This window comes from Rana temporaria, chromosome 6, assembly GCF_905171775.1.
Source record: "Rana temporaria chromosome 6, aRanTem1.1, whole genome shotgun sequence".
Lineage (NCBI taxonomy): Eukaryota > Metazoa > Chordata > Amphibia > Anura > Ranidae > Rana > Rana temporaria.
In genome coordinates, this window is record NC_053494.1 from 13,141,115 (window position 1) to 13,168,439 (window position 27,325).

Genomic DNA, 27,325 nt, shown 5'->3' on the forward strand with positions numbered 1-27,325 from the left:
ATCAGGGGTCAGAGTTCATCTGTATGATGCAGCATTTCAGTACAGAGCAGCCCATAGAGAGAAGAATAGGACCCCTACAAATTACAGGTAAGTTCTCTACACTGACAACCCACAACTATTAGGATGTTACAGTATGGATGGAATAGACACGTTCACATAAGATTTAAAAAGCATTTCCAGTGACAGTAAGAGAAAGTATCCTAATAATGTATTCTGCAGCTGTTATTTTTAAGGTGAAATTATAACGTGAACCCTGGCAATTGGCATGTTATATATTTGTTATACATTATTATTACTATACAGGATTTATAAAGCGCCAACAGTTGCACAGCGCTTTATATTTAACTTTAACTTCATGTTTGTAAACTCTTACATATACCCAGTTTAGTGACTGGCCTCAGGCGATAAACAGAAATTAAACAAATCCTCCTACATAAGTTGTACCTGTTTATCTGCAGCTCTCTCGCGCTCTTATCTTACACAGCATTTCTCAGCTGTAGAAGGCAGGGGGCGGGGATCTGATGTCACACACTGCACAGCATAGAGCAAAGTTGAGTGTAATCTGAGTGGAGGGAATGGACACACCCCCTCTACACAGTCTCATACATACACAACTGAGACTGTCAATCACCTGCTGTGTGCTGTGGGAGGAGGAGGGGGGGTCAGGCCATTTTTGGGGATTGCCTGGTGTCAACATAGACTGTCAAAAGTGACTCTTGCATGTAGAAAAGAAATAAGAGAGGAGATAGAAATCATACGGGGTGTTTTAGATAGAGGTAGGAAATGCTTTGTTTATTATTAATTTCAGAGGGGTACAACCAGTTTAATACACACTGTGGTATTGTATTTGTTAATAAATTTGACAATGTAATCTTTCTTGTATTTATGTCTAGTGGCTCCACAGGAGATAGAACCTGTGAGATTCTCCCTCAGTGAATCAGGAGAGGTGAGATGTTCCCTGACTCTGAAGAGATTCTACCCTCAGGGTATTAACATCACTTGGAACACAGAACAACAGACTGAGCTAAAGTCTGATGGCAAACTGGCAAAGTCTGAGGATGGTGAAACATTTGATGTTACCAGTGTGTGCACATTGCCCCGACCTCTCAGCTTTCCTGTCTATGTGATCTGGGAACATCAATCTGTGAGACATCCTCAGAGGATCGTACTAAAGAGATCAGGTAATACATAAATACAGCAAAATATATCAATTGGAGACCGGGTTCACCTAAAATAGGTTTTCTACTATCCTTGTTCAGTTATATAATAACAGTTCATAATGTGTTTATATTAGAAATAATTTAAACTTCTACAGCACTATTCTTCTTGGGGACGCAAAGCACTTTATCTGCTGTTGGGGCCGCCATCTTGGGTGCACTCTGTAGAATGTCTAAAAGGCAGCGGTTGAAAGATCTGCTAAATTAGGGCCACATCCCTGGTATAGTTTGGAGAAAGGACTCCCCTAAAAAAATTAACTTTATAGGCTCAAGGAATGTACAGACGTAAACTAAACAGAGTATATTATAAAGTATTATTGGTATCAAAGTCTTCAGGCTCACAGGCAGTCCACAGGGTGCACACTGGGATCACTATGTAGTTTTAGTAAAGCCACCCCACTGTGTTTGTCCTGTTTTATTATTTGTTTCTGTATGTCCCTGTGTATCCCCCCTTCTGTTTCTCTTATTACAGCCCCATGCTAACCACTCCCAGCACTATGGGTCTAGAGTAGTACAATTCTCACACAGATAGAATAAAAAAAATTCAAGGACATTTTTTATGCCCATCAAAATAAGTCCTCTATATGTGCCCAGCTGCAATACACTAACACCCACAGGGGGGCGCGCGGCAGCTCGTGCACGGGACGATGTACATGGACGCCCTCACGGCAATTTTGGCCATGCTGTAGCCATCTTTTGGCTATAGCGCGGGCAGGAAGAGGTTAAACGGTGAACATTTGTCTTTTGACCTTCAAAATAAGCCAGATTAACATCCTCTGTATGTGCTTAATTCTACTTCTGAGCCTTCCCAATAAATTAAACTGCCTGTGAATCTACTCAAGTCAGCAAGTTGCCATATTCTAGATGGAAGCTGAGTCTCAGGAGGGGTATGTCTTTTGCATATATTGAAATTTGAGACATGGCTAAATTTATTAATCTAAAAAGAGTTGGGATACCCCTTCCCCCACCTTCTTACACATATAGGCAGAATTATATTTCTCATTCTGAGAGGTTAATAGTAGAAGCACCTCCCCGACAAACAGATAATTTTTCTGACAGCATACATTGCTTGAAATATATATAATTACACGTCTTTGTTTCTGTTATTATAATATTTGGTTTATTTGGACTAATAATTTTGATTACCTTCCAGATCTTCCTTGGCGTCCACAGATTGAAGAACTAAATTTGTCTGACCTAAAACTCAACACTGAGTCCAAAATACAAGCGAAAATCTATGGATATTTTCCGGATGATCTGACTGTGGAATGGAATATGAAGAAGATGGGGACAGACGGATTTTTTGCTGTTGATATCAATAAATACAAGAGTGTAATCAGTGAACACCAGAGACAGTCAGATAAGACATACAGCTGTACAGCCAGTCTGCTGTTCACCCCAACACTGCCAGAAGATCAGGGGTCAGAGTTCATCTGCAGAGTGCTACACCCCAGTCTGGAGCAGGACATACAGAGAAGAATAGGACCAATACAAATTACAGGTAAGTACTCTACACTGACAACCAACAACTATTAGGATGTTACCGTATGGATGGAATAGACACGTTCACATAATATTAACAAGCATTTCCAGTGACAGTAAGAGAAAGTATCCTAATAATGTAGTCTGCAGCTGTTATTTTTAAGGTGAAATTATAACGTGAACCCTGGCAATTGGCATGTTATATATTTGTTATACATTATTATTACTATACAGGATTTACAAAGCGCCAACAGTTCATGTTTGTAAACCCTTACATATACCCAGTGAAGTGACTGGCCTCAGGTGATAAACAGAGATTAAACAAACATTAATTGTACCTGTTTATATGCAGCGCTCTCTCTCTCTCATCTTACACAGCATTTCTCAGCTGCAGAAGGCAGGGGGTGGGGATCTGATGTTACACACTGCACAGCATAGAGCAGTGCTGAGTGTAATCTGAGACCTGAGTGTAGGGAATGGACACACCCAACCTACACAGTCTCAAACATACACAGCTAAGGCTGTCAATCATCTGCTGTGATTGGGGGGGGGGGGGGGTCAGGCTGTCTTCAGGGATTGCCTGGTGTCAACATAGACTGTCAAAAGTGACTCTTGCGTATAGAAAAGAGAGAGGAGACAGAAATCATACGGGGTGTTTTAGATAGAGGTAGGAAATGCTTTGTTTATTATTCATTTCAGAGGTGTACTACCACTTTAATGCACACTGTGGTATTGTATTTGATAATAAAATTGACAATGCAATCTGACTTGTATTTATGTCTAGTGGCTCCACAGGAGATAGAACATGTGAGATTCTCCCTCAGTGATTCAGGAGAGGTGACATGTACTCTGATTCTGAAGAGATTCTACCCTCCGGGTATTAACATCACTTGGAACACAGAACAACAAACTGAGCTAAAGTCTGATGGCAAACTGGCAAAATCTGAGGATGGGGAAACATTTGATGTTACCAGTGTGTGCACATTGCCCCGGTCTCTCAGATTTCCTGTCTATGTGATCTGGGAGCATCAATCAGTGAGACATCCTCAGAGGATCGTACTAAGGAGATCAGGTAATACATGAATACAGCAGATTATATCAATTGTTTCTGATAACTTTTTAATAATGGAGACTGGGTTCACCTAAAATAGGTTTTCTACTATGCCTGTTCAGTTATATAATACCAGTTGATAACTGGACCAGAAAATTTTGAGTTTGTATTAGAAATAATATAAACTTCGACAGCACTATTCTTCTTGGGGACGCAAAGCACTGTATCTGCTGTTGGGGCCGCATCTTGGGTGCACTCTGTAGAATATCTAAAAGGGAGAGGTTGAAAGATCTGCTAAATTAGGGCCACATCCCTGGTATAGTTTGGAGAAAGGACTCCCCTAAAAAATGGGACTTTATAGGCTCAAGGAATGTAAAGACGTAAACTAAACAGAGTATATTATAAAGTATTATTGGTATCAAAGTCTTCAGGCTCACAGGCAGTCCACAGGGTGCACACTGGGATCACTATGTAGTTTTAGTAAATCCACCCCACTGTGTTTGTCCTGTTTTATTATTTGTTTCTGTATGTCCCTGTGTATCCCCCTTCTGTTTCTCTTAGAACGGCCCCATGCTAACCACTCCCAGCACTATGGGTCTAGAGTTCTACAATTCTCACACACATAGAATAAAAAAATTCAAGAACATTTTTTTTGCCCATCAAAATAAGTCCTCTATATGTGCCCAGCTGCAATACAATAACACCCACAGGGGGGCTAGCGGAAGCTCGTGCACGAGACGATGTACATGGACGCCCTCACGGCAATTTTGGCCCATGCTGTAGCCATCTTTCGTCTATAGCGCATGCAGGAAGAGGTTAAACGGTGAACATTTGTCTTTTGACCTTCAAAATAGGCCAGAATAACATGCTCTGTATGTATAGAAGGGGGGAGGTTTGGGGACTTAAATGAGATGTGTTTTTAGCAATATGCAATTAAATATATATATGGAATATAAAAAATGTTTCCATAATAACCAGGCTCAAAGTTACCAACCAAAAAGCAACAAACCAAATTAACCTGTCTAGCTGTATGCATTAAAAACAGAGGGTTAGTTGCATGTATTTGCAAATATATATTTTTTTTATATCCTCTGTATGTGCTTGATTCTACTTCTGAGCCTTCCCAATAAATTAAACTGCCTGTGAATCTACTCAAGTCAGCAAGTTGCCATATTCTAGATGGAAGCTGAGTCTCAGGAGGGGTATGTCTTTTGCAAATATTGAAATTTGAGACATGGCTAAATTTATTAATCTAAAAAGAGTTGGGATACCCCTTCCCCCACCTTCTTACACATATAGGCAGAATTGTATTTCTCATTCTGAGAGGTTAATAGTAGAAGCACCTACCGGACAAACAGATACTTTTCTGACAGCATACATTAATTGAAATATATATAATTACATGTCTTTGTTTCTGTTATTATAATATTTGGTTTATTTGGACTAATAATTATGATTACCTTCCAGATCTTCCTTGGCGTCCACAGATTGAAGAACTAAATTTGTCTGACCTAAAACTCAACACTGATTCCAAAATACAAGCGAAAATCTCTGGATATTTTCCGGATGATCTGACTGTGGAATGGAATATGAAGAAGATGGGGACAGAGGGATTTGATGCTGTTGATATTAATAAATACAAGAGTGTAATCAGTGAACACCAGAGACAGTCAGATAACACATACAGCTGTACAGCCAGTCTGCTGTTCACCCCAACACTGGCAGAAGATCAGGGGTCAGAGTTCATCTGCAGAGTGCTACACCCCAGTCTGGAGCAGGACATACAGAGAAGAATAGGACCCCTACAAATTACAGGTAAGTTCTCTACACTGACAACCCACAACTATTAGGATGTTACAGTATGGATGGAATAGACACGTTCACATAATATTAACAAGCATTTCCAGTGACAGTAAGAGAAAGTATCCTAATAATGTAGTCTGCAGCTGTTATTTTTAAGGTGAAATTATAACGTGAACCCTGGCAATTGACATGTTATATATTTGTTATACATTATTATTACTATACAGGATTTATAAAGCGCCAACAGTTGCATAGCGCTTTACATATAACTTTAACTTCATGTTTGTAAACTCCTAAATATACCCAGTTTAGTGACTGGCCTCAGGTCATAAACAGATTAAACAAACATTAATTGTACCTGTTTATATGCAGCTCTCTCTCTCTCTCATCTCACACAGCATTTGTCAGCTCCAGAAGGCAGGGGGGCAGGGATCTGATGTTACACACTGCACAGCATAGAGCAGTGCTGAGTGTAATCTGAAACCTGAGTGTAGGGAATGGACACACCCAACCTACACAGTCTCAAACATATACAGCTAAGGCTGTCAATCACCTGCTGTGATTGGGGGGGTGGGGGGTCAGGCTGTCTTCAGGGATTGCCTAGTGTCAACATAGACTGTCAGAAGTGACTCTTGCATATAGAAAAGAAAGGAGAGAGGAGGCAGAAAACATACTTGGTGTTTTAGATAGAGGAAGGAAATGCTTTGTTCATTATTCATTTCAGAGGTGTACAACCACTTTAATACCCACTGTGGTATTGTATTTGATAATACATTTGACAATGTAATCTGACTTGTATTTATGTCTAGTGGCACCACAGGAGATAGAACCTGTGAGATTCTCCCTCAGTGATTCAGGAGAGGTGACATGTACTCTGACTCTGAAGAGATTCTTCCCTCCGGGTATTAACATCACTTGGAACACAGAACAACAAACTGAGCTAAAGTCTGATGGCAAACTGGCAAAGTCTGAGGATGGGGAAATATTTGATGTTACCAGTGTGTGCACATTGCCCCGGCCTCTCTGCTTTCCTGTCTATGTGATCTGGGAACATCAATCAGTGAGACATCCTCAGAGGATCGTACTAAAGAGATCAGGTAATACATGAATACAGCAGATTATATCAATTGTTACTGATAACTTTCTAATAATGGAGACTGGGTTCACCTAAAATAGGTTTTCTACTATCCCTGTTCAGTTATATAATACCAGTTGATAACTGGAGCAAAAAAATGTTGTGTTTATATTAGAAATAATTTAAACTTCTACATCACTATTCTTCTTGGGGACTCAAAGCACTTTATCTGCTGTTGGGGCCGCCATCTTGGGTGCACTCTGTAGAATACCTAAAAGGGAGAGGTTGAAAGATCTGCTAAATTACGGCCACATCCCTGGTATAGTCTGGAGCAAGGACTCCCCTAAAAAATGGGACTTTATAGGCTCAAGGAATGTACAGACATAAACTAAACAGAGTATATTATCAAGTATTTATTGGTATCAAACTGTAAAATGGTACATATGCAAATGCACATGAAATGAAGAGTGGTCTAAGGCCACAAGGCAAAAAAGAACCACCCAATAGCACGGTGGAAATTAGAGCAAAACCAATCACTGACACGTTTCAGAGTCCTTTATGTTCCTTCTTCAGGGAAGGTTTTAACAATTGTAGTAAATACAGTCTATAAAACAAAACACACATTAGAGCATCCATCAAAAATGTATCAGAACATGACCATAGCAAACAAGAAAGGGATGTAACATATATACTTACAGTGCCTGGGCATGGAGGCATAGTACATAGCCAAACACAATTTTAAAAACAATAGGATTCCAATGAGTCCAATCAGAGATAAAAATGGAAGGAGAGTAAGGCCCCGTACACACCATAGAATCCATCCGCAGATAAATCCCAGCAGATGGGTTTCAGCGGATAGATCCTATGGTGTGTACATGCCAGCGGATCTGTTTCCGCGGATATATCTCCCCTGGGATGGATTCCAGCAGATCGAATATTCGCTGACATGCAGAACATATCCATCTGCTGGAGTCCATCCCAACGGATGGATCCGCTGGTCTGTATAGACTCACCGGATCCATCCGTCCGAAGGGATCCCCCGCATGCGTCGCAATGATTAGACGCATGCGTGGAATTCCTTATATGACAGCGTCGCGCACGTCGCCGCGTCATAATCGTGGCGACGGCGCGACACGTCATCGCCAGAGGATTTCGGCGCGGATTTCAATGCGATGGTGTGTACACTCCATCGCATGAAAATCCGCCGAAATCCTCGAGAGGATTTATCCGCGGAAACGGTCCGCTGGACCGTATTCGCGGATAAATTCTATCGTGTGTATGGGGCCTAAGGAGACAGATTAAGTCTTCAGGCTCACAGGCAGTCCACAGGGTGCACACTGGGATCACTCTGCAGTTTTAGTAAATCAACCCCACTGTGTTAGTCCTGTTTTATAATTGGTTTATGTATGTCCCTGTGTATCCCCCCTTCTCTTAGTACAGACCCATGCAAACCACTCCCAGCACTATGGGTCTAGAATAGTACAATTCTCACCCACATAGAATAAAGAACATTTGACTTTTTTTTGCCCATCAAAATAAGTCCTCTATATGTGCCCAGCTGCAATACACTAACACCCACGGCGGGGGCGCGCGGCAGCTCGTGCACAGGGCGATGTACATGGACACCCTCCCGGCAATTTTGGCCCATGCTGTAGCCATCTTTCGGCTATAGCGCGGGCAGGAAGATGTTAAAGGGTGAACATTTGTCTTTTGACCTTCAAAATAAGCCAGATTAACATCCTCTGTATGTGCTTGATTCTACTTCTGAGCCTTTCCAATTAATTAAACTGCCTGTGAATCTACTCAAGTCAGCAAGTTACCATATTAGATGGAAACAGGAGGGGTATGTCTTTTGCATATAGTGAAATTTAAGACATGGCTAAATTCATTTATCTCAAAACAGTTGGGATACCCCCTCCCCCACCTTCTTACACATATAGGCAGAATTTAATTTCTCATTCTGAGAGGTTAATAGTAGAAGCACCTACCGGACAAGAAGATAATTTTTCTGACAGCATACATTAGTTGAAATGTACATAATTACATTACTTGTTTCTGTTATTATAATATTTAGTTTATTTGGACTAATAATTTTGATTACCTTCCAGATCTTCCTTGGCATCCACAGATTGAAGAACTAAATTTGTCTGACCTAAAACTCAACACTGATTCCAAAATACAAGTGAAAATCTCTGGATATTTTCCGGATGATCTGACTGTGGAATGGAATAAGAAGAAGACGGGGACAGAGGGATTTGATGCTGTTGATAACAATAAATACAAGAGTGAAATCAGTGCATGCCAGAGACAGTCAGATAACACATACAGCTGTACAGCCAGTCTGCTGTTCATCCCAACACTGCCAGAAGATCAGGGGTCAGAGTTCATGTGCAAAGTAAAGTATCCCGGTATGGAGCAGCCCATAGAGAGAAGAATAGGACCAATACAAATTATGGGTAAGTTCTCTACACTGACAACCCACAACTATTAGGGTCACTTCTTGCTGAGGCAGGGCACATGTTAAAATATGCTCTTTCTGCTAGAAAATTACTTAGAACCCCCAAACAGAATATATTTTCGGAAAACAGAGGCCTTGGAGAAGAAAATGGTGGCTGTTGCAATGTTTTATAAATATAAAAGATGGTATTGCATTGAGTAAATAGCTACCAACCGTGTCAAGAAAAAACTGTGCACGCCTGTGAAATGATGAGAAACTACAGTACCTAAAATTGTCCATGGTTGACGCTATAAAAGCCTTTGCAGGTTACCAGTTAAGAGTAAGTCATGAATTATGCCCTAGAATTATTGCTCTCACTCAGACGTTCACAGAAATACATCACATGTGTGGTGCAATTACTGCACCGGACCTAAATGCTGCAATTTCCTGTATGTGCAGGGGGATAAGGGTATGTTTATTTTTCATTACCCATTTTTTTACGTGCCTGAGAAAAACTCCCCCCGGCGGATAAGGCGCGCCACGACTTTCCGAAAGTAGCCGAACCGCGAGTCAGCTCTATACGGCGCCTTGCGCACCGACTAGGAGCCGTGTAGAGCTGACTGCGCAGGCGCCGTATAGAGCCGACTCGCGGTTCGGCTACTTTCGGAAAGTCGTGACGCGCCTTATCCACCGGGTAGAGTTTTTCTCAGGCACGTCAATCATATGGGCGAAGTCCCAGATGACATTGCGGCACTGCACAGGAACGCCTACTCCCGGCGGGAGCGAGTACCCGGAAGACGAGAGGAAAATACTGATAATACCGTATGTACACCCCCCAAAAAAAAAAAAAAACGGCATACTGTACATGTTTGAGGTATACTGAATGTAATGTTATATACTTGTTTTTTGGGTGAACCTCTGCTTTAAAGGAGAGTATAAATTACCTTTGTTAAAATTGTTCCCACTCACAGATCTGCATCAATAACATTTATTTTCAAAGAGCTTATGGACGCTGAATCCAGCTGACATTAAGCAGCTCTCTTGGCATTTTTGTTTTTATTATTCTCTACAACTATTTTTTTGCCCATCACAGAACCCCAACCGATGACCCAGCAAGAAAAATCAGATGATAAAGATGTGATAACAACTGACCAACAAGAACAAGGCACTGGGGTGTAAGAAAAACCACAATCCATACTAATAATTCCTCTCTATGAGAAAGTACCAGCCATGTTGTAATACTTTGGACTATAGTTATCTTAAAGCACCGACCTCACACCACGTTTGACAGTCTATGAGGATATCAGGATTGATGTTACACCTCTCATTGGAGTTCTACATTTTAGGACACTACACATTGCTGTAGGTTTGACAAAACAAGGAAGGACATGGTTTTGTTACTATTTAAAGTGGATGTAAACCGAATTCATGAAATTTGAGCTGGGCACGTATATCTGCAGTGTTTTCTCATCTCTCTTCAAAGCACTAAGTCCTGTGGCTTTCTCTTGCTCCATTCTTGATAACTTCTGACAAGTTCTCAGACACATGGGATAAAACAAGCCTGAATTTTGTCTTCTGGGAGGTTATTATAAATAGATTAGCAGACAGCTAAACTATTCAGGAAACAGCTCTGAGAGTCTCTGCCTATGAGGAGAAGGGGTGTGTGCCTTTCCTCCAATCAGCTGTGTTGGCTGTATGCCCAGACTTCACACTAAGTGCTGAACAGGAAGAGAAAAATCTGTAACAAGATCTGCACTTTCTAAACAGTATATTAAGCTGAAGACAGCAGATATGCATGTAAAACATATGTAGGGAGATTTATTTAATCTCTGTGTATCAAGGCTGTTCACTTCTCTGGGTATATGTGAGGGTTTACATCCACTTTAAGCAATATTCCATTTTCCAGAATGTGTTTTCAAAGTACACACACTGAGCAATAAGCTTCATGTAAGCTTTTACTGAGAAAGGAAGTAATTTGCACCACTGTGCTATAGCTCTACAGATATGTAAGCTTCTGACAAATTCCAATACAATTTCATCCACCAGGTACTGAATTATTATTTCAGAGTGCACTTTGCAACTGATAACTCAAGCTGAAGTGGAAGTCTACCAAAATGTACTTTTATACTGTAATCTTTTCCAAATTTTATATAGCAGGAATCATAGTTATTACATGGCAGAAAATAGATATTGAATGTTAAAATAATACAACTGAGATGTAATAAAGTATACATATAAAGCAATTCATAATGTCAAAATGTAGGTATTAAAAGATCAGTAAGTTTACTTGTAATGCTTTGGATTGGATGGATCAGATTTCTAGCAAAGTATTCCTCTTTGGAAATAAGGAAAGTTAGGTAAGAAACAGAAACATAATACAGTATGTGGATAGTTGAGACAAAATGTGTTACTTTCCAGCCCAAAAAAACACATTTCTTCTAACCTTAGAAGTGATTCTTTTTTTCTTTACACTTTGTGATTTACATTTATCTTCTGGACAATGAATGTATATACTGCATGCCATGTCTGTGTAAAATGCAACCAAACTTAAAAGAAATAAAATTTCTTACAAAAGTAATTTAAGAAAAGAGATATTTGTTCCAGTAAGAAGTTTATTAACAACTCCTGTAAGGGAATACGGTCCTCAGATTCTCTCCCCACATTCAAAGTTAGGTGTCTTGATAGAGACAATTCTGCACGCTTATTTTCATTCTCCAAACTTTCTAAACAAGGGACAAATTTACTGTCCTTCAGGCTTTAGGAGGGCCGAACATTGGTGTCAGGCATCATACACACGACCGAGGAATTCGTCGTAAATGAAACATCGTTTTCCTTGACGAGTTCCTTGTTAGGCTTGTCGAGAAACTTGACAAGCTTTCTTTGCGTACACTCTGTCAAGACCAAATCTCCTCGTTCTCAAACGCGGTGACGTACAACACATGCGACGGCAGGGAAAGTTCAATTCCACTGGCACAACCCTTGGGGCTGCTTTTGCTAATCTCATGTTACTGCGTGTTAAGTAAAAGTTTGGTAAGAAACGATTTGCACTTTTTCAGTCTGTTACAGCGTGACAAATGTGCTATCTCCATTACAAACCCTACTTTTACCGAAGGTGCGCTCCCGTCTTATACTTTATTCTGAGCATGCGCGGGTTTCTTAGCATACACACGATCATGTTTCTCGTCGTAAACCAGCCCCACGAGGAAATTTAGACTCTCGACGAGGAAAAAGAGAACGTGTTCTCTTTTTTTTCTCGTTGAGTTCCTCGACAGTTTCCTCGATGAAAAACATACACACGACCGTTTTCCTCGGCAAAAAAGCTCTGACACCAAGTTTCTTGATGGATTCTGTCGAGGAAAACAGTCGCGTGTACGAGGCCTTAGTGTAAGAAATGGTGCCCCTTCCTTGGTGTCGGTGGGAGGAATAGTGCCCCATCCTTGGTGTCTGTAGGATGAAATAGTATCCCAACATTGGTGTCAGTAAAAAGAATAGTGCCCCATTGTTGGTTAGTGGGAGGAATAGTGCCTTATCATTGGTGTCATTGGGAGGAATAGTACCCCAATATTGGTTTCAGTAGGAGGTGTCAGTGGGAGGAGTAGTGCCCCAAGGGCCACATTAAAGCAAGCAAAGGGACACATCTTTGTTCTAGACTATATAAACTATTGTTGGAACAAACTACAATTACGATCCCTTATTATATTAGAGAGTGGGAGAATGAATTTGGTTGTAGCCAGCCTGAAAGTAGTATAGATAAAATCACTGTCTTAGCCCATACCTCTTTTATGAATTCTAAAATCCAAGAGAATTGTTATACATTTTTATCACGATAGTATAGTTGTTGTGGGTTATAGGGTTGTGGGTAGAAAGGAACATTCCTACATCTCTGGTGGGAATGCCCCCTCGTCAAACCCCTTCTGGGCGGAAGTCCATAACCTGATTACCAGTATTAATCAACATCAGTTAGCTTATGACTCTCTTGCTATGGCATTTCATGACACACATATGGCAGTGGGCACTTACAAACAATTATTGATATCTCAAATCTATATTGTGGGCAAGTGCCTCATTTTGATCTACTGGAAGTCTTCAGTAGTTCCAATGGTTAGAGATTGGCTACTGAAGGTCCAAGAAATAAAGAAAAGCAGAAAAGCTGAGGTATTAATGTGCTGATAATTACAACAACATTTTAATAATTTGGGCCTTGTGGATAGACTTCGCCTCCTCCTATGTTTTAGACTTCAACTGTTTGGGAGCACTGTCCAATATACAATTCTCAAGCTCCACGTTGGTAAATGTCTATATATATATATAATGTTTTAACTTGGAAACGTAAAAAATAAAGATTTAATTAAAAAATAAAAACTCCCGTAAAATACTTGAAACAGGAATAATTCATGCCGGCAAAATTAATTTACATGCAACAGGAGTACATGAGCATACTGTATGAGACAGGCAGAGCATTTACTTACTAGTTGTGAATTCTTTGCTGAAGCCACTAGATGGTGATGTCCTCCAACTACTATTTTGCAGGCACGATTGCCTACAGCAGTGTTTCTAAACCTTTTATTAGTTAAGGCACCCTTTAAAATTATAGACGATCTCAAGGCACCCTATAGGCCCCTTTCACACTTATAAGACTTAACCCACGATTTGTGATGGCAAAGTAGCATGACAAGTCGTTTCCCATGATTTCCAATGACAATCATTCATATTAGTATGACTTCAAGTCATTCCAACTTCAAAGTAGTCCCTGCACTTTGATGCCACTTACACAGACATGTAAAATCGCGTGATTTTGAAGTTGCAGTAGTGTGAAAGTGGCCTTAAGATTATAGACAATCTCAAGGCATCCTTTAAAATGATGGACAGTCTCGAGGCACCCCATTCTAAAATGTCTAAAAGTTTTCAAATAGCGTTACACAGTGCAGTAACATCCACACGTAGGACACTCAGCGTTAGAGGTGATTTACTCTTCCAAAGCAAAAACACTTTTGAACACTTGTACAGACTAATATTACAATGTTTCTCTTCTCCCTCAATTTCTCTCCATTACTCTACTAATGTCACCCCAGTGCTGAGGGAGAGGGACAGAGGAGGGTCAAACAGACATTCTCCTTATTAGCTCATGATGTCATTGGTTGTTAGGATGCCAGTGTCTAAAAAGTCGTAATGGTGCATAATGAAAACTCATGGCTTTGTGTAACTAAAAGGCTAAGCTGCAAAAATATCTTCAACTTTACAGAACATATACAATTGCAGGTGACTGACTACTACTAGCTACAGTGCCTTGAAAAAGTATTCATATCAGAATACATTTTCCACATTTTGTCATGTTACAATCAAATACCGAAATTTATTTTATTGGGAGTTTATGTGATAGACCAACACAAAGTGGCACATAATTGTGAAGTGGAAGGAAAATTATAAATGGTTTTCATTTTTTTTTTACAAATAAATATCTGAAAAGTGTGGCGTGCTTTATTCATTTATTAAAACTCCATGCAGAAGGTGTTCCTGATGCAAAGATCCCATTACCTGCCTATTAGTGGAATTGTGGAAAAGATGTCAACTATATGAAGCTCCTCACAGTGTCTAAGTACAGCAGTGACAACGCTAGTAATAGAGCCAGAAGCCAGCACTGTCACAACATGTCACTCTGTCAGCATTGCTAGTACATGTCATTGTGTCACAACATGGAACACGTCACCTGTGCTATCTCTTAGCATGTCAGATCACAGTATGTTAACACATGTCACGCATAACATATCTTGTAGGTGATTCTTGTTAGCAGGGTATTGAATTATGGGCTAGAAGCTTCTTGGTTGCAGAGAATACTTTACTTTAATAGAGGATATCTTTATCATGAAACAAGAAAACAGTAACTGAATAACAAACAAGTGCATATAAAATAAACAAACCTTACATCCTGTTATAGCATAGAATCCATGTGTGTTTTTAAATACCGACGCAGAAAAAGCGTTTGACAGGGTGAGCTGGCGTTTTTTGGAGGAAGTATTGAGACAGGTGGGGGTAGGTGAACAGATGATCAGATGGATAATGAGTATGTATACAGGCCCCCGAGCCTCAGTAAGGGTTAACGGAGTAATATCATCCCCGTTTAAAATTACAAACGGAACAAGACAGGGATGCCCGCTATCACCCTTGTTGTTTGCCCTTACACTAGAACCCCTATTGAACAGAATCAGATTAAACGGGGATATTCAGGGAATACAGATGGGAGATCAGACTCATAAAATTGCAGCATATGCGGACGACCTGCTCTTTTCAGTGACTAACCCTCATGTATCACTCCCTAACCTTGTAAGAGAAATTGAGAAATATGGTAGGTTATCTAATCTGAAAGTAAATAACACAAAATCGGAAGCAATGAACGTGGCAATCCCTGAACCTATGGGGGATATAATAAAACAGAATTTCAAGTTTAAATGGGGGAAGGTACTAAAATATTTAGGTACATACATACCTTCAGACATTCAAAATACTTATGCATTGAACTTTCCCCCATTGTACCTTGAAATAAGAAGATTGCTAGAAAAATGGAGACACGGAATGCACTCCTGGTTTGGGAGAGGAAGTATAATCAAAATGTGTATTTTGCCAAAGGTATTGTATTTGTTCCAGGCACTGCCTATCTCCATACCAATAACCTACCTTCGACAGGTGAATTCTTTGTTCATGAAATTCATATGGGCAGGGAAAAAAGCCAGAATTAAAAGAGAACTGTTGAGAATGCCTAAAAGTGTTGGAGGGATGGCAGTCCCGGATATAATAAAATACTACAGAGCATCGCATTTAACTAGGTTGGTAGACTGGTGTAGACATGGGGAGTTTAAACGCTGGGTAAATATAGAGCAGTATGTGAGCCAGATTCCTCTGGCTAGAGCACCTTGGTGTTACGCGGTTCTCCCCAGATACCTTAAGAGACACCCTATAATAGGCCCCACATTGCAAATTTCAGCGAAAATCTGTGGAGATAAGAAATATACACCTAGTAAATCACCACTACTTCCTATAATAGGTAACCCTAATTTCATTCCAGGAATGGAAAAAAATACAAAAGAAAAGTTTAAAGGAAAGAACCTCTGTCAGGTCTCAGATTTTTTGAGGTCAAATGCATGGCCATCAATCGGGGAACTGACAGAGGAAGGAGGTAAATTTGAACTTGCACTGTGGCAGGCACTTCAGGTAAGTCATTTCCTAAGATCTTTGGGCCCGGTAACAGAATTTTGTAGGCAATTGACAACACTAGAGAGATGCTGTGATGAGGTGGAACCTCTACCGAGAGTATTATCTAAAATGTATGGGTTTCTGAACATGCCAGCTGAGGATTTTGTGATGCCAGGCATTCGGAAATGGGAAAAAGATCTGGGGAGAATTTTCACCCCAACACAGCATAAACAAATAATATACTTGGCAGTCAACTCGTCGGTATGTTCAAAAACGCAAGAAGCTAATTACAAGCTCCTTGTACAATGGTATTACACCCCAGAAAGATTACACCAATTTGATAAAGAAGTAGATGAAAGGTGTTGGAGGTGTGGTAGAGAACAAGGAACTTTGTTACATATTTTTTGGTATTGCCAAAAAATAAGACATTATTGGGAGGAGGTGAGAAGAATTTCGCAAAAATTTTCGGAAGCATTGCTTCCGGACGATCCTGCTCTTTTCCTGTTACACAGTTCAGAAGTACCGGTGCAGAAGTATAGGAAGTCGGTAGTGTGCCACATGATTAATGCGGCACGGGCAGGAGTTACATTGAGGTGGAGGGACGTTTGTCCGCCATCTATTGCAGGCTGGCTTAAAAGGATTGAGGAGGTAGGTGCAATGGAAGATTTGGTGCGTACAGCGCAGAATAGGAGGATACAGTATGAAGAAATATGGTCCGGATGGAATGTATTTATGAGATCAGAAGAAGGAAAGGTGTTAATAGAGGGAAACTAAGACTCTTAGAGAGAAAGATTTAAGGTATTGGTAGATGATTAGGAATCCAGAAGTGTATGTCCAATATCTCGGGAGAAGAGAAGGGGAGAGGAGGGGGGGGGCGGGAGGGGTGGGGGGAATTTATTGTTTTTTCCTTCTTTTTTTTTTTTTTTTTGGAGGGGGGGAGGGGTAGGGAGGGAGTATCAGATGGAAGGGCAATAGGAGTAAGGATGGCTTAGGGGAAATATAGTGATGGATTAAAATGTTAAAATGTGTGGAAAACGTATCTATAGTTGTAACATTCTCTGTTATCTGTGGAAAAATAAAATAAAAGATGAGTAAAAAAAAAAAAAAAAAGAATCCATTCACTATACACTATAATACTGCAGTGCCACCTGCTGGATACAGTAAAACCTTGGTTTGAGAGTAACTTGGTTTAAGAGCGTTTTGCAAGACAAGCTAATTTTTTAAATACATTTTGACTTGATATACAAGCGATGTCTTGATATAAAAGAGTAGTGTAGGTGCCTCTAAGTGTAGCAATATGGTTACATTTAATGAAGGTACAACATTTAGCAACACACATGGTTGATGATTAAAACAGGCACATCTAAGTATGCAGGGATTCGGGGTAAAGCTGTCCACATAGACCATGTGAGTTGCTAAATGTTGTACCTTCATTAAATGTAACCATATTGCTACACTTAGAGGCGCCTCTCTTCTCTTTTATACTCTGTAGCTCCTGCTGGATTTTGCTTCTAATCCCCTTGTGGACGCTTCCATTTGTGGATGGACATTTTATGGTTACACAATTTATCACATTGCTATAATCTTTCTATATGGACTATAGGCTTATGAATAAATGGCCATGGAACAAATCATTTGAGTTTCCAATATTTCTTATGGGAAAATTTGCTTTGATATACAAGTGCTTTGGATGACAAGCATGCTTCCGGAATGAATTATTCTTGCAATCCAAGGTTTTACTGTAATGCATATATATATATATATATATATATATATATATATATATATATATATCTATATACAGTGCCTTGCGAAAGTATTCAGCCCCCCTGAACTTTGCGACCTTTTGCCACATTTCAGGCTTCAAACATAAAGATATAAAACTGTAATTTTTTTTGAAGAATCAACAACAAGTGGGACACAATCATGAAGTGGAACGAAATTTATTGGATATTTCAAACTTTTTTAACAAATAAAAAACTGAAAAATTGGGCGTGCAAAATTATTCAGCCCCCTTAAGTTAATACTTTGTAGCGCCAACTTTTGCTGCGATTACAGCTGTAAGTCGCTTGGGGTATGTCTCTATCAGTTTTTTACATCGAGAGACTGAAATTTTTGCCCATTCCTCCTTGCAAAACAGCTCAAGCTCAGTGAGGTTGGATGGAGAGCGTTTGTGAACAGCAGTTTTCAGTTCTTTCCACAGATTCTCGATTGGATTCAGGTCTGGACTTTGACTTGACCATTCTAACACCTGAATATGTTTATTTGTGAACCATTCCACTGTAGATTTTGCTTTATGTTTTGGATCATTGTCTTGTTGGAAGACAAATATCCGTCCCAGTCTCAGGTCTTTTGCAGACTCCATCAGGTTTTCTTCCAGAATGGTCCTGTATTTGGCTCCATCGATCTTCCCATCAATTTTAACCATCTTCCCTGTCCCTGCTGAAGAAAAGCAGGCCCAAACCATGATGCTGCCACCACCATTTTTGACAGTGGGGATGGTGTGTTCAGGATGATGAGCTGTGTTGCTTTTACGCCAAACATAAAGTTTTGCATTGTTGCCAAAAAGTTCGATTTTGGTTTCATCTGACCAGAGCACCTTCTTCCACATGTTTGGTGTGTCTCCCAGGTGGCTTGTGGCGAACTTTAAACAACACTTTTTATGGATATCTTTAAGAAATGGCTTTCTTCTTGCCACTCTTCCATAAAGGCCAGATTTGTGCAGTATACGACTGATTGTTGTCCTATGGACAGTCTCCCACCTCGGCTGTAGGTACCGGAGCATGATGGGACTGTGACATCATAAGAGAGGCCTATATAAATCGGATGCAAACCGCGCACCCGTCATTGCAGCGAGAAGAGGCGTCGTGTCAACATCGGAAGAAGGGAGAAGAAGAGGAGAGAAGAAGAAGACGTCACAGAACAGCGGGCTGGCTGCCTGCTAGTAATTGAGCTAACACACGAAGATAGCGGCCAGCCCTGAAGGAGAAGGCACCGGAGAGCGGGAGAAGAACCGGGGTGCGCCGAATCAACAGCGGAGAGCGGCGAAGATAGAAGAAGACCCCCCGAGAGCGGAGAAGACCCCCCGGAGAGCAGAAGACCCCCCGGAGAGCGGGAGAAGAAGCCCCCCTGCTAAAAGAGCTAAAGAAGACAGGGGGGGCCCCCGGAGCAGACTAATAAATTATTTTAAAAACCCTGTGTCGTGTGTTTATTAACTTTAACACTTTGCCTCCAGGTGAATGGGTAGGGGTACGATGTACCCCATATCCATTCACTTAGGGTGGGGGCCGGTATCTGGGGGGCCCCTTATTTGAGGGGGCTCCCAGATTCCGATAAGCCCCCCGCCCGCAGACCCCGACAACCAACGGCCAGGGTTGTCGGGAAGAGGCCCTGTCCTTATCAACATGGGGACAGGGTGCTCTGGGGTAGGGGGGGGCCCCACAGTGCACCCCCCTGCCCCAGAGCACCCAACCCCCCCCATGTTGAGGGGATGCGGCCTGGTACGGCTCAGGAGGGGGGGGGCCGTTCGCTCATCCCTACTCCTTTCCTGGCCGGCCGGGTAGCGTGCTTTGGATACGGGTCTGGTATGGATTGTAGGGGGACCCCCTACGTCGTTTTTTCGGCATAGGGGGGGTCTCCTTACAACCCATACCAGACCTAAGGGCCTGGTATGCTCCTGGGGGGGGGAACCCATGACGGTTTTTTAATTAAAAATTGGCGTGGAGTTCTCCCTCAGGATTCATACCAAACGCTGCAGCTAGAATTGGCGGGAATCCAAGTCGGATCCCCGTCGCTTCTATGATGCGCTCGCTGGAATGTGCTTTGTCTATTCCAGCGAGTGCGAGATGTCGGCACCATGTCGCCGAGAATCAGCGCGATGCTGTCGTGCTAGAAACACATTCTCGGCAACATGTACTGTATCGGCCTAAACTGAGGAAAAAAATTGTTTTTTTATATATTTTTAGGGGATATTTATTATAGGAAAAAGTAAAAATTATATTTTTTTTCAAAATTGTCGCTCTATTTTTGTTTATAGTGCAAAAAATAAAAACCGAAGAGGTAATCAAATACCACCAAAAGAAAGCTCTATTTGTGGGGAAAAAAGGGCGCCAATTTTGTTTGGGAGCCACGTCGCACGACCACGCAATTGTCAGTTAAAGCGACGCAGTGCCGAATCACAAAAAGAGGCCCGGTCATTGACCAGCAAAATGGCTCGGGGTTGAAGTGGTTAAAGAGGAACTGCAGTCTGCTCACATAATTTGTAATAAAAACATCTTTGCCATTCTGAAGCTTCTCTCCAACCACTTTGCATATTATTTTATATATATGGGGTGATTCTGTACTTGCCAAATATGCTGCAGAAATCTCCCACAACCGAGTCTGGCTGCAACCATTTTAACTGTGGGCAGCTGAAGCTGCTGCCTGTCCACTTCCTTGATTTACACAGACACACAGGGGCACACCTCCAGCCCTGCAGCTCTGATTTCTCCTATGGCTGCAGTCATAGCCCTTACTTATAATGAAGTATCTCCCACATCATGTCGGTAGCTGGATCCCGAAGAAATCTTCTGTAAAGGGTAAAACCGAAAGAGCACTCTCATAGTGTAGTAAAGTTAAATAACTTTAATAACATGGTAAGTATTGCACTCACAGGATGGTGAAGTATTAAGGCTTTAACGAGCATCCACACAGCATCAACGGCGTTCCTCGGGCTTCTCTCTGAGCACAAATCCAACCGACCAATCGAACGAAAGCAAGTATCATGATGAAGTCACCGTCACAGGCCTCATCCTACGCGTTTCGTCATAGATGATGTCGTCTTTTCCAGATCGTCCCCAGACAACGTCATCTATAATGAAACCCCTTGCCGCCCACCTGATTCCTGGGTTCTTCCGCTCCTCCTGGCAGCAAAGGGCCACAATAAATGTTGTCGGGATGGTGGGCAGGAGAATATTGAAGAACATATATTCCCAGAGAAAAAAAAAACACATGTAGCACATAATTAGATATTCTTGGTGCTGTATACAGGGAATGCATAATTTTTGACTACACAGGCGAATGTGCATTTTGGAGCCCACCCCATACTTTCTCCACTTTTATGCACTTTTGAGGGCTGACATTGAAGTCCATGGTCCTCAAGTTGCATGAATGACAGACCAAAGCAGTTCATGAACTACTTTGAAATCGCTACGACTTTAAGTTGCACATACAGTATATGAATGGTTATCATCTGAAAACACGGGGAACGACTTTTCATGCGACGCTGATGTCCAAAGTCGCATGACAAGTCGCTCAAGTGTGAATACAATGTAAACAATGAAAGCATGAGAAAAACAAATCAAGCTGATCATTTTTGGTACCAGCATTATTTGCCCTCTCTAAGTGGAAGCGTGGAGCTTTGAGGCTTAACACATTTTGTATCTGTTTACCGAACACAACCTCATCTTTTATTTTGTACAGATTTGAGGATTACATTGTGGTTGTGTTACCGAAATTAAATTAAGTGTATTTAACTGAAGATATAGATTTAAAAAAAAACTTGCACGTATATTATGCTCTTGTATATTCTCAGATAAATAGGTTAAAAAACGGGACAAAAAAAAAAAAGGAATGGACTTTTGACTGTGTCCATATTTGTAAATGGAAAGTGAAAGTGTTTTTGTTCAGATCATTCACCTGTAAAGATGCTGCTTGTCCGATTTCTGCTCCTTCTTTGTCTGCAACAAACAGGTAATTATACAAAAAATATTCTGACAGTTATGCAGTTGGGGGGGGGGGGGGGGGCAGTAAGAAGACTGTGAGAGTTTGTTTTAGTGATGCGACTGTCTGTAGTAGTTAGAGGACACAGGTGGTTCAGTTTCCTTCCTAACCTGCAACAGAGCTGAGCACACAGGAAGCTGTCCACATAGAGGAGATCAACAGCATGGAGATACAAAAAAGGATGAAATAAAAAAGAAAACATTACAATGGTTTGTTATACACAGTACATCTAATGTCATATGCTATAGCTATGATTAAGCATTGACACTCAATGCGAAATGCGTCAGCTGTTTATCCCACTGTGTGCTGATACCTGTAGTGTATTTTTTCCTGTACCCAATAAAGGGCACGTCTTTTTTAAGTTACTGGAGTGCGGCTGTCCATATCCTTATTGTTTTTGCATAATGTCATATGAACTTTAATGTTAGACACAGTAGCTGTGTGATTCAATGAGGATTTATCAGATGTCATTCCCTCTTTCTGGAATCACACATAACTTTTCTCTGCCATTTGAGTGCAAAAAGCTATTAACATAATTACAATGTTTATTATTCCATAGGCCACACTCTGCAGCTGATTGCTCCTTCATTCCATCGAGCCAAGATGGGGGAAGATGTGAACATTCCCTGCTCATTCACAGTCAGTAACCCTCCTATCAATCCGACATTTGTTGCCATAACCTGGTACTTTGAGGGAAAAGAAATATTAAGTGTTGAGAACGCGAAAGTGATAGCAAGAGATCCTCGTGTGTCCTATACAGACCGGGCAGAAGATGGAATCGCTGATCTGTCTATATCAAACATCACTATAATGGACGGAGGGATCTATAAGTGCTCCATACTGTACACCCCAAAGAGGGAGGAGAAGGAGATCAGATTGGGCATACAAGGTACAGAGTTCAACATATTTAACACATGCTTGGTATTTATAACCCAGAAAAGTTAATTATTTATCAATACTTGGAGTTTCAATAGTTCATGGTTAACCACTTGACAACTAGGCACTTAAACCCCCTTAATAACCAGACCAATTTTCAGCTTTCGGTGCTCTCACAGTTTGAATGACAATTACTCAGTCATACAACACCGTACCCAAATGAAAATGTTGTCCTTTCTTCCCACAAATGGAGATTTCTTTTGGTGGTATTTAATCACTGTTTGGTTTTTTATTTTTTGCGCTATAAAAGAAAAGACTGAAAATTCTGTAAAAAATGAACTTTTCTTCGTTTCTGTTATAAAATTTAGTCCACAAGCTATGGTGCCAATATCTTAAAAATTGATCACACCTGAAGTACTGATGGCCTATCTCATTTCTTGAGACCCTAAGGCCCCTTTCACATTGAACTTGTAGCCGCGGTGGCGGTATATCGCCGCTACAAATATCGGCGCTATACCGACGAGATTGCCGCGGGAATCGGCCGCTAGCGGTGCGGTATTAACCCCCGCTAGCGGCCGATAAAGGGTTAATACCGCCCGCAATGCAAGATTTTTTTGTCTCCCGCCAGCGCATCGCCTCAGTGTGAAAGCCATCCGGCTTTCACATTGAGGTAGCTGGGCAGGAGTTTTTCAGGTGGTATAGCAGCGCTATTTTTAGCGCTGTACCGCCTGAAAAACTCCTCAATGTGAAAGGGGCCTAACATGCCAGAAAAGTACAAATACCCCCCAAATGACCCCTTTTTGGAAAGAAGACATTCCAATGTATTTAGAAAGAGGCATGGTGAGTTTTTTTAATTTTTTTCCCACAATTCTTTGCAAAATCAAGATTTGTTTTTTCTTTTTTTTTTTCACAAAATTTTCATATTAGCAGGTTATTTCTCACCCACAGCATATGCATATCACAAAATACATCCCAAAACACATTCTGCTATTCCTCCCGAGTATGGCGATACCCCATGTGTGTCACTTTTACACAGCGTGACCACATACAGAGGCCCAACATGCAGGCAGCACCTTCAGGCGTTCTGGAGCACCCAGGCCAATTCTGACATTTCTCTCCTACGTGTAAAAAATCATCATTTATTTGCTAGAAAATTACATAGAACCCCCAAACATTATATATATCTTTTTTTAGGAAATACCCTAGAGAATACAATGGCGGTCATTACAACTTTTTATATCGCACAGAATTTGCACTGCAATTTTCAAACGCGTTTTAAAAAAAAAAATGTTGTGCTTTTAAAAAAAAAAAAAAAAAAAAAACAGTAAAGTTAGCCCAATGTTTTTGCATAATGTGAAAGATGAAGATACACTGAATAAATATATACCTAACATGTCACCCTTCAAAATTACACACACTCGTGGAATGGTGCCAAACTTCACTACTTAAAAATCCCCATAGGCGACGGTTAAAATATTTTTACTGGATATATGTTTTTAGTTACAGAGGAGGTCTAGGCCCAAAATGATTGCTCTCGCTCTAACGTTCGCAGCGATACCTCACATGTGTGGGTTGAACACCGTTTTCATATGTGGGCGGGACTTGCGTATGTGTTCGTTTCTGTATGCGAGCACACGGGGACAGGGGCACTTTAAAAAAGAAATATTATTTATTTTGGTTTGACACATTTTTCCCCAAAATAATTTTTTTGATCACTTTTATTCCTATAACATGGAATGTAAACAAGGAATGTAAACATCCCTTGCAATAGGAATATGGAATGACAGGTCCTCTTTACATTGAGATATGGGGTCAATAAGACCATTTTTGCTACCATAAGTAACCGTTTTCCTGATGTTCTATACCAGGGCCGCCCGGCCTCCGCGCATTATCAACAAATGGAAAAAGAAAATATGGACAGCCACACTCCAAAAAACCTTGATGGTTGTCTTTATTTAAAAAAGGAAAAATGCACTACAAGTCACAACACACAACATGGGAGTAAAACAGCTGACGCATTTCGCACTATAAATTAGTGCTTAATCATAGCTGCAAAAACTTTATTTATGTATAAAATTGCAAAACAAACAATTGTACAGATCAATGATTGGTCATGGTCGACTAGTTTCGCGGGAAATGCCGCTTCATCAGGACAGCCAATCTATAGAATAAATAATGCAATAAAAACATATAATGTAAATCAGCAATAAAATTCGAAAAAAAATAATAACTTACCCGATGAGTCAATTGATAATGCAGCTATGATTAAGCACTAATTTATAGTGCGAAATGCGTCAGCTGTTTTACTCCTATGTTGTGTGTTGTGACTTGTAGTGCATTTTTCCTTTTTTAAATAAAGACAACCATCAAGGTTTTTTGGAGTGTGGCTGTCCATATTTTCTTTTTCCATTTGTTGATAATGCGCGGAGGCCGGGCGGCCCTGGTATAGAACATCAGGAAAAGGGTTACTTATGGTAGCAAAAATGTGATCATACTAGAGTAATCTAAAATCTAAATTTATTATGTAGCAAAAGTGTCACAGTCTAAGGCTGCATTCACATCTAGACGGACGAAATCGCGGCGTTTTGTCACCGCAAATCGCGGTAAAAATAGCGGCGTTTTGTACCGCGATTTGCGGCGACAAAACGCGGGTATTGTCCGCCTAGATGTGCCCCAAGATGACCCCCTCTATGGAGATGATTGCCATCTCCTAGCCGAACGCTCGAAGACGCCTGAAAAAAAGGTCCGGGACCTTTTTTCACGCCGCAGGCGACAGGCGTCCGGCGTTCGGCGTGGAGATGTGAACCATCTCCATAGAGGGACATGTATTTCCAGCCCTCTGGCGGCAGAGGCGTAGCGCTACAGGCGTAAAAACGCCTAGATGTGAATGGGGTCTAAGGCCAATAGTAGAGAAGACAGCTTCAGAGCAATTAGCTAACAACAAATCTCTGCTGTGAAGTATTCGACAGACACACACATAAACACAGGACATTACATTTATCAAATAAAAGAAAAGAAGAAACGTCCGGACGCCATGTGACAGCACATAGATGGGTTGTCAGATGAAAAACACCTTATCTTAACCCTGGTCTGAACACAGCAGATGATAGATGAAGCTGCAGCATGGCTACGCATGAGCTGGGAGACTGGGAGGATGTCAAATGACATCAACCCAGCATAGGAGAGCTCCTACTCAGCCATCATTTGACAACAGGCCAGGCGGAAAGTGGCTACCACTTGCCTACTGGGCACTTTTACCCCCTTCCTGCCCAGGCCAATTTTCAACTTTCAGCGCTGTCGCACTTTGAATAACAAATGCACGGTCATGCAACACTGTACCCAAACTAAGGGCCAGATCCACAAAAGGGATACGCAGGCGTATCTACTGATACGCCGTCGTATCTCTGTTTCTATCTATGCGACTGATCCCTAGAATCAGTTACGCATAGATATCCATAAGATCCGACAGGTGTAATTGTTTTACACTGTCGGATCTTAGGATGCAGTACCGCGGCCGCCGCTGGGGGCATTTCTCGTCGAAATTCCGCGTGGGGTATGCAAATTAGCACTTACGGAGATCCACAAAGCTTTTTCCCTTCGTTTTTTTCCGTAAGTGTTAGTTTGCCGTCGCAAAATTAGGGCTGTTTTTATAAAGTGTAAACTTAGTACACCATGTAAAAGTAGACCCTTCTTTCCCGCGTCGCTGTCCAATTTTTTTTTTTTCCCGCCGCAACTCTTTTTTTTTCTTTTACACCGTCGCGATTCTCAAAACTCGGCGCAACGTAAATCCGCGCAAAGCACGTCGGGAAAATAGCGTCGGGAGCATGCGCAGTACGTCTGGCGCGGGAGCGCGCCTAATTTAAATGGGACTCGCCCCATTAGATTGGGCACGACTTGCGCCGGACGGATTTAAGTTACACAGCTGCAAATTTCTAGGTAAGTGCTTTGTGGATCGGGCACTTAGGTAGAAATTTTGCGGCGGTGTAACTTAAATAGGAACATTTAAGTTAAGCCCGCTGGCTGTGGATCTGGCCCTAAATTTTTATAATTTTTTTTGCACATATAGAGCTTTCTTTTGGTGGTATTTATAGTGTTATAAACCCAGGAGCCTGCATTCACTATATCTGGTCTCCCACAGTAGTACATGGAAATGCAATTATTTTTGTAAATATAAATATAGTAAATGCTAAATACCTTTTCTCATCAGCAATATATAGCAGTCTTATGACTTCTATCAGTATCTGGTAGCTTGTAAGTTTTCAAACTGAACTGACTGTCCTATGAGGATGTCGGACCCATGACCCTCTTTCTGGACAGAGCTGATTGGCCCTGTGCTGATCACATGCACTCTCCCAGCCTGACTCCAGTAACTCTGTCTTATTCGGGCATGTTTTGGGGAGAGTGAAAGAAGGGGAGGGTCTGTGCATACAGGATCA

At 41.2% G+C, this 27,325-nt stretch overlaps 1 protein-coding gene across 1 annotated transcript in view; it reads left to right on the forward strand.

Moving 5' to 3' along the window:
- The window catches only part of LOC120944352, a 142,745-nt gene that overhangs the window by 70,009 nt on the left and 45,411 nt on the right, over positions 1 to 27,325 (forward strand). The window contains exon 21 of the mRNA XM_040358403.1: positions 8,737 to 9,084. Within this exon, the coding sequence (XP_040214337.1) occupies positions 8,737 to 9,084 (348 nt within the window). The remainder of the gene's footprint in view (positions 1 to 8,736; positions 9,085 to 27,325) is intronic.